This window comes from Thalia democratica, chromosome 4 (genome assembly GCF_965202585.1).
Source record: "Thalia democratica chromosome 4, ktThaDemo2.hap1.1, whole genome shotgun sequence".
In the NCBI taxonomy this organism is placed as follows: Eukaryota; Metazoa; Chordata; class Thaliacea; order Salpida; family Salpidae; genus Thalia; species Thalia democratica.
Genome location: NC_139168.1, coordinates 12,281,489 through 12,290,135, shown reverse-complemented (window position 1 = coordinate 12,290,135; position 8,647 = coordinate 12,281,489). Strand labels below are relative to the sequence as shown.

The window sequence follows — 8,647 nt, the reverse complement described above, 5'->3', positions numbered from 1 at the left end:
AAATACTTTTATTACTACGAAAAGTTTTAAACAACCAAAATCGATCATATGTAATCGTAGACGAGCACTAAAACTTCACAGAAACAATCATTACTTTAAATGTTTTTTAATTATCTCAAACAAAAATCAATTATCAAAATTTTAACTATTGCTTCCGGTGCACGCAAAATTTCCCCGAAATAGAAACTAACTAGCCACTTACCTTTCAGTCGCAATCAAACTCGATTGTTGTGCGCCAAAGTCACTTTGTTCATTGTTTCAAATGCAAACAAAATGATAAAACTTTTTGAAATTTTCTTCTTTCTAATCAAAATTTCAGCTCAAATCGACCGAAAAACTTTAGAACTTTTGGACAACTTAAAGGATTTCGACGAGTACAAACGACCGGAAAATGAAGGTGAAATTTTGGAAGACAAACAGAAGTGAGTGAAATTGTTTTTTATTTTTATTTTCTAATATGTAAACTTTACATTATATAGGAAAAACTTAAGTCGCAGTTAAATAGCAAAACTTGCTTTATTTTGAAATGTGAGATTTTTATTTAGGCTTAATTAATACTTTTATTATCTATTTTCATTACAAACTCTTCAGAAGATAACTGTTTTATAAATAAAAGGGTGAAAGGCCCCCGGGGGCACCTGAAACCGATCGGGTCGAACATGGACCCCATGGAAGTTGAAGTTTTGGACCACCTGCCGGACTCGGTGACCTTCTACGAGGAGTACGTGAGTAGGTCGAGACCGGTGGTTTTCAGGGGGGCGGCAAAACGGATGGAGACCTACGAGGAGTTCAGGAGTGACGCTGCTTTGAAGTTAGTTTGAAATAATCAAGCTTTAATGAATTTAAATTTTTCGTGTATGCAATTAATGCAAAATAAGTTTGTTAATGTTTTGATACAAGTCTTATCTTAAAGCTTGTCTGCTATAAAGTTAGTTTAAAGTATTATTTAAGCTGTTTTAGTTTTTAATGAGTGTAATTAAGTCTATTTTTCTTGTAAAAAAAATTGTTATTGCCTTGAAAAACATGTGTACTAAAGTAGAAATTATATAAATGTTTTCAAAATTGTTCAGTAATTAGCTTTACATTTAATTTATAAGTTTAACTAACTTTTAAGATAACATTGACTAGATTTTTATTATACGAAATGAAACTTTTATTATCTACTTGCTTATAGTATTTATTTTATAACTACAGTATATCTTTGAAAATATTTTTAGTACCATTTTATAACTTCCAAGAATTACAATACTTCGGTTAATTTAAATAATAGCAAAAGTAGAATTGTGTAAAACTGTATACAATTTTTATCCTACTGTTTTAAGACTGGTTTGATTTTGAATGAAAAGTCAAAACGTTTAGTGATTAATGATTATAGTTTAAATTCAAATTTAAGAGATAGAATTAAACTTCAATTAAAATTTTAAATCAAAATTTCAATGTATCAAAAATAAGTACTTTACAGTAAGTCCTACAGATAGACACCAAGTTATAAAAGCTAGCATATTTATATATATTTTTTTTAGAGTTATTTATTTAAAAAAAAGAAAAAGTAAACAATGGATCTTACAATAACTTACAGACGTTCGGCTTTAGTTCTTTAAATTTTTTAGCGAACTTATAAAAAATAGTAAAAACAAAGTTTTAAGTTTTTACGTAATTTTTATGTCAGAGAAAGCAAAATTGCTTATTCAAGTACGTACCTAAAAAGTTCATAATCATAAATTAAGAACAAAATTTGTATTAGTTATCTAATTATTACGTCTTTATTACGTCACAGAATGCACTTACAGACTTTTTGTTCAGTATTTTTGGCAAAATTATAAAGTAAACACTTTATTTTTTTGACTATCACTCCATTATTACGTCACAGAAAGGTGGCGGGGAGTTGGCAGGTTGACTACGAGAAGGGCAAAAAGGAGGACAGGAAGGGAGGTGGTCACGTGACGTCATTTTCCTCCTTCCTGGACGTTTACAACCAATCAGACGTCTACCTGGTAGCCGACATCGTGAAAAAAAATCCCCTCGCAGGTTGGAAATATTTTTATGTGTTTGTTATGTTATTTATTGGTAAAAAGTGTGAAAAAGTGTTGTTTGAAATTTTTCAAACTTAAGCAAACATTTTTTTTTATTATAAAAATATCTGTAAATAATTATATAAAATCAATTAATTTATAACAACATAACACCCACAAAAAAAGTCCCCTCGCAGGTTAAAACGCTTTTATACTGCGTTTGTTATGTTTTTCCTTTGTTAGAATATTTTGTTCTACTATTTTGAAAAGTCTTTCAAACATTTATTTTGTTTTTATATTTACTAAATTTCAAAAATTTTATTTTACAAATTTACAAAAATTGTGCACATAAGGTTGTTTAAAACTAACTAAGTTGGAACTTTGATGTAAACAAAAAAGTAAATAAACTTTATAAAAGTACTTAAACGCAAAATGTTCATTTCGATACAATTCTAATGAAATAACTAAATTTGACTTGGCTAACTGCAAATTTCCTTAAACGTTTAAAAAAGAAGAAAAATTTATGTAGCTAAATAATTATGTCTAAACACGAACCATGCTTATATTAAACATGCATAAAAAATAAGAAACTTAATGATTTCTCAATATCTCCCACTTGCCAAAGCCAACTTCAAACTTTTTATCAAATTTTTGTTCAGAGAAGATGCTGGTACCGAGACCGCTGACCTGCGGCTGGATGCAGAGGACCATCGGAACCACGATCATGTGGTTTTCGTCGGGGGGCACCAAATCGGTCCTGCACAACGACGCGTTCGACAACATCAACTGCCTCTTCGACGGAACCAAGGAACTCATCATGGCGAACAAGGTTTTTAGATAAAATAATAATCATTTGTATATTTTTTTACAACTTTCCAACAACATCAACTGCCTCTTCGACGGAACCAAGGAACTCATCATGACGAATAAGGTTTTTAGATAAAATAATAATCATTTGTATATTTTTTTACAACTTTCCAACAACATCAACTGCCTCTTCGACGGAACCAAGGAACTCATCATGACGAACAAGGTCTGTTTGCACGTGACTATCTTTGCATTTTAAATATTTTATGGTTGTTTTTTACAAAAAAGATAAAACTAGAAATAAAAGTTGTCCAACAAAGTTCGTGCGAAGTTTATTGTACAAGAGTGAAAGATTTTTGATAGCAACTAGTGATTTGCATACAGTCTTGGTAAATCCATGAAGGTTTTAATGTACCTTTTTTTTAATTAGATGAGTGAATGTATTTCGGATTAAAAAAACTAATAAGCTAAATTAGTAAGCTTAGTAAAAGTTGAGTACTGAAAAAAAAAACTGAAAGCATAATTCATCGATTTATTATTTGAAGCTTTCATTGAGGTTCGCTTTGCTGTTGAGTTTGTGATTATGTACCAAAGTGAATGTTGTAAGATTAGTATAGAGTGATTTGTATAAAGTTTTTTTTTTCGACAACTATGACAGATCAAAATGAAAGCATAACATAGTTCATAGATTTTTAGTATAATAAGTTTATATTACACGTTACACCCTCAACTAAAAGCTTTTGTTGGCTTAGCAAGACTTGCAGTAGAGAAGTATTTAGTGAATAAACTATTGTGTTTTAATAAGTAAGTTTCTTGATTATTTCTAAAACAGTTATCATTTTTGCTAAAACTTTCTAATGCTAGTAGAGTTTAACAGTTAAAAGTTGAAAAGTACAATTTAACAGGTTAAAACGAGAACGTTGAACAAAAAACAACATACAAAAAAGTATATAGAATTTTTTTTTTTTTAATTTATTTACATTACTAAAAAAAGCACATAACATGTATACACAATAAAAACTTAGTTTACTTTACTATGAGTAGTAATTTTTGCCTTTGTAAAATAAAATAAAAAGTTATATTAATTTATAAAAAATACACAACAGATACATGTGCACGATGTTAAATTGAGCAAAGATGGACAGTTCAGTAGTGTGGACGTGGAATCAGTAGACATGCACAAATATCCCCACTTCCAAAACATTCCCTGGTACCGAGCTGAAATGCAGACCGGAGATTGTCTCTTCATACCGGTGGAGTGAGTTTTTGTTTGATTTCTTAATAATTTAAGTTAACGTTTGTAGTAAAAAGTATCAGTTTACTAAATCACTTATTTTACTAATAAGTTGAGCAAACTTAATCATCACTTTAATCAAGCAATCTAACCTTTAGTAAATAAAATTTTGTTATCACCTTGTTTCACTACTTTAAACTAGTCATACAAAGCAAAGAAATAAATAAACGTTCCAAGTATTTACACTATATTTTCGAACAAGCTACTGGAATTAATGTATACTAACTAAACTATGGCGTAACTTATATTCAAAGTTGGATACACCATGTGAACTCGTCTAAAACAAGAAACTTAGCCGTCAACTTTTGGTTCTTCCACCTTAGGGAATTTCCGCAAAACGAAAAAGTGAAATGCGAGCAGTACAATCCGGAATACATGCCATTGAATATGTTGGAAAACGTTCCCAGATCCGAGAGTCTCAAGTTTGTAATTTTTGATAGTGCTTTATTATTTGAAAAATGTAACGAAATAGTATACTTTTTTGTTAACCAGTTGATAACGCGGACTGCTTGTAATTTTTGAACTCATCAATATCACTTTTAAAGTTGTGTTTTTTTTTTGTTTAAATTGTTTAAGTTCTGCTAATATGATGTGTAGCAGTATCGCATGTTTCACTGCTTTCTACATTATATAAGAGAAGAAATTGCAAAAAACAGATTAATTTCTCAATGTCTAAGTATGATAGTTTTCATTATACGTTGCTTTTGGTAGAATGGTGTGCCAAAGTCACCTGTTAACTCTTTTTTAAGCTAAGTAACATTTTATCAACTATCATGTTTTTTTTTATAGTGTGTATTTACTTTGTATATAAAGTATTGTGTAATAAATTGTAAAACCTTTTGAACAGTACTTTGGTTAATATCACAAAGAGATACTACTTATAATATATTAGCAAGATTAGCTTTTTGTAATAATACTTAGTTTAATAATGATCCTTCAGGTCCTCTATCACTATAGATGTTTTGTTAAATGTTAAGTTTATATTTAAAAAAAAAAGCTTTTTTGTAAATAAATTTATTAATGTTAACTTAAATAGAAAGCATAAATTGTAAAAAAAATACTAGATTATTTTGAAAATTGTTATATTTTAGTCCATTGCATGTAAAAATGTTATACAAGTCTTTTAATGTTTTAAAATTAAACAATTTAGCGTTTAAAACTTATTTACAACAATCTTTGCTAATCTTTTGAACGAATGTAAATTTAGTTTCTTTATGTTTGAGTTAACAACTGCTACTTACTAGTTTTAAAGTTATGTTTTCAATTAAGTTTTTCTGGTATTCCATTCAAGCTAAAACCTACTATTTTAGTATAAACATTTGTTCTTTTTTAATTTATAAAAATAACTTTAAATAAAGTTCTTATAAAGTTATGATAACATCAATTTTTTTGTTTATTTCAGACTAATGTTCTTTGAATTTTTCGATGGTGTGTCGGAGCCGCTGAGAAAAGACGTGTTTTTCGATTGTATTTATTTCGCGTCACAGACAAAATTTCACAAACCCGTAACAAAAGAAACCGTAAGTTTTATATTTAATATGATATTTTATAATTCTGGAAAAGTATAAGTTTAAAGAAAACATCACTACACACAAGTTTATTTTTCTTTAAGGACGACTAGAAGCTTAGATTTTTGTACAACTAACAAAATATTACATATATATATTTATAAATAATTAAAGTTCTTCAAAAAACAAAAAAAAAACACAAACATTTGTTCACAAATAGCTATAACTCTTATAAACAGTTTTTGTATGGCTGAAAATTTCGACCTTTTAAGCCACATTGTAATCTCATTCTATTGCGCTAAAAGTTTTTATGTTAGTATCAAACTATAATATTTTTGGTATAGATTTTTATAGTTATAATGTTTGCTAGCTTTTAAACTTTCTCCCATTAGTAATTTCAATTCAATTTATTTAACTAAATTTATAACTTAGGCAAAGCAGTTAATGAAACTTTGATACATGTATAACAGGTTTATTATTATTTACCTAAATTGTTACTAGTCTTTATTGCCCGTTTGTATAGAAACACTAATGTAAGTACTGCTGCGTTTTGCATACAGTTATTAAAAATAGTGTTGTTACACTTGTTCAAATTTTAAGCATTTCGTTTGAATATAATTTTCAGCTATAATTGTTTAGTTGATAATATACTTATTCGAAACAAGTTACTTAACTCAATCGGTACAAATTCGTGTGCCTTATTTTTTTCCAAGACTTAAATTTTCTGTGACCTTCACAGACGGATCGCGTGTTCGACGCGGTTGATTCGAACGGCGACGGATTGCTGTGGTTCGAAGAAATGTACCTCAGCGAAGTGAAGAAATTCGGAAACTTGATCAACCTGGCATACGACCCTGAAACCCCGACTTTCAGCAAACCCTACGTTGAACATGACGATATGATTGAGGAAAAAGGCGGGAAAGAAGAATTGTGAATATTTATGGTTGAATGTTTAAACCTACCTAGTTGTGATTTTAAAATTGTATACAATTCGTTCTTAAAACAGTTTTTGCAATGTTTTTATTTAATTATAATTATTTACAGTTTTCAACAAAAAGCTAGTTTCTTATTAAAAAAACCATGACTTTTAAATAATTTAAGATATACTAAATTTGAGCAAAAAACCAAATGTTTAGTGATGGTTTTATGCATTTTTTATGAATAAAAATTCATCAAGATCAAAAAAACCTCGCTTTAGTTAATTATATATAGAGTAGTTATTCGTTTTATTGTTATTACTATTTTTTAATGTTTAAAAATAAACCCTGCATAGTTACAACAGTTACATATTGTATCAAAACGCAAATTAACTTTCTAACTCTTTTATTCATTTTTTTATACTAAAAATAAATCGTATTTTAAATATTTGGATTGTCTATTTTCTACAAACATATTATTTACTTTTATTTAGAAACTTTTTAGTACAAATATAAGTTAAAACAGTGCTTTAAGCAAAGACAATATTTGGAAAATAAAAATTAAAGTTTTTGTAAAGAACTTTTACTGGTATGTACAAAATCAACATAAAATAATTTTAATTAAATAAAAAATAAGTAAAAGAAGCTTTGTAATGACAATTTTTAATGTTATTGGTTGGTTTGAGTAATAATTCGCATTCATTATAACAAAACACGATAGAAAAAAGTTTTAAATCTAAATAAGATTAATACCTTTAAAACATTTTCACAAATATATGTTTAAATAATTTACATACACCGAAATAAATTATGTATTTTAGAGATAACAGTTTACCAGAATCTAAACATTTTATTTTTTGCATAGATGTTGAAATACTTTTAAAGTTTTATAATTAGTTTCAAAAGAGTAAATTAATTTTGACATATTTTTATTTTAAAATTACCATTAAGTAAAAACGCGTTTGCTTTTCCAATATAATAAAAAACTAACAACAGTTAACTAAGTTATACAATATTATAAAGTATGAAAAAGTCAATTTTAGTATAAATAAGTACAATGAGATATTATTGTTTATAAAATACAACTTACTTCTATAATAGCTGACACAAAAACTGCTTATAATTGACTTTTAAAAGGAGACAGATCAGTTTTGCACAAAGACAATTTCGCACGTCGTCACTTTTGTACAAAGGGTCATTGTATGAGTGATAGTTTTGCATTGTTGTCAATCTTACACGGATTCACTTTTGCACAGGTGTCATTTTTTCATAAGCGTCATTTTTGCACGGTTGACTTGTTTAAGGCACCGCAACAATCGTTAATCGCTACTCACTAAACAGACAAAAGGAACTGCTTACCGATTGAGGGTAAGGGTTTGAGGTAACTGTGATAGTAAAAAAGGCCGTATCGTCAGTAAATAAATATAAAATAAGTAACAATAAAACAAAGTAATGATAAAGAGTTTTAATTCATACTAATCTGACGCCGTGCAAAAGTAACCCGCCGTGAAAAAGTTTCTCCGAGCGTTTCTTCGTGCATTTCTGACACCTACCCATTATGCTGATTTTAGTTTTTTATATTATTCATAACTAAACTAGCTAATTACTTACTGATAAATTACACTGAACGTATCTTTTTTTAATGAAATTAGTAACATAGTTTTCAAAAGTAGAATGCAATAAATTTTATGAATAAATATTTGTAAAATTATAGTATACTTGTATAAGTATAATTTATTTAAATGAATTTTAAAGCACGGAAAATAAGTAGTTTAAAAATAAAATTTAAAACCAAGATTAAAATTTGTATAGTCTAGTTATAGGAGCCGGCAATTTACGGCCGGCGGGCTACAATTTTAAATTAACCGGTTCGTCAATTTTTACAAATGTAAAATGGAAACCGGCCTTGAAAAGGTAAAACTTTGGCCTGCTAGAATGTAATGTTGGCCCGCTAAACAAAATTTATACAAGTCCACTTGTATTTAATGTAAAGGTCAAAACAAATGTCTTATTTACGTTACAGGAAACTTGAAACTTCCATAATAAAAATAAGTTTACATCGAAAAAGTATTTTGTCGAATTGAATTGGATAAATGAAGTTCTTTAGTT

At 28.2% G+C, this 8,647-nt stretch overlaps 1 protein-coding gene across 1 annotated transcript; it reads left to right on the top strand.

Annotated features, from left to right (window-relative positions):
• The first annotated feature begins 273 nt into the window (after nt 1-273).
• Nucleotides 274-6,585, top strand: LOC145833023 (bifunctional peptidase and (3S)-lysyl hydroxylase Jmjd7-like). Its single transcript, XM_082940225.1, has 8 exons — nt 274-422; nt 617-811; nt 1,871-2,028; nt 2,672-2,841; nt 3,926-4,077; nt 4,368-4,535; nt 5,516-5,633; nt 6,361-6,585. The coding sequence occupies exons 1-8, from the start codon at nt 274-276 to the stop codon at nt 6,553-6,555; spliced, it is 1,305 nt and encodes a 434-aa protein (XP_082796351.1). The 3' UTR covers nt 6,556-6,585.
• Nucleotides 6,586-8,647: the final 2,062 nt, after the last annotated feature.

Excerpts from the sequence above, each read along its gene's own strand:
- LOC145833023 (XM_082940225.1), top strand. The coding sequence starts at position 274 with ATGATAAAACTTTTTGAAATTTTCTTCTTTCTAATCAAAATTTCAGCT. Across the intron at positions 2,842-3,925 it reads AACTCATCATGGCGAACAAG|ATACATGTGCACGATGTTAA; the intron begins GTTTTTAGATAA and ends AATACACAACAG. Across the intron at positions 4,078-4,367 it reads TGTCTCTTCATACCGGTGGA|TTGGATACACCATGTGAACT; the intron begins GTGAGTTTTTGT and ends TTATATTCAAAG.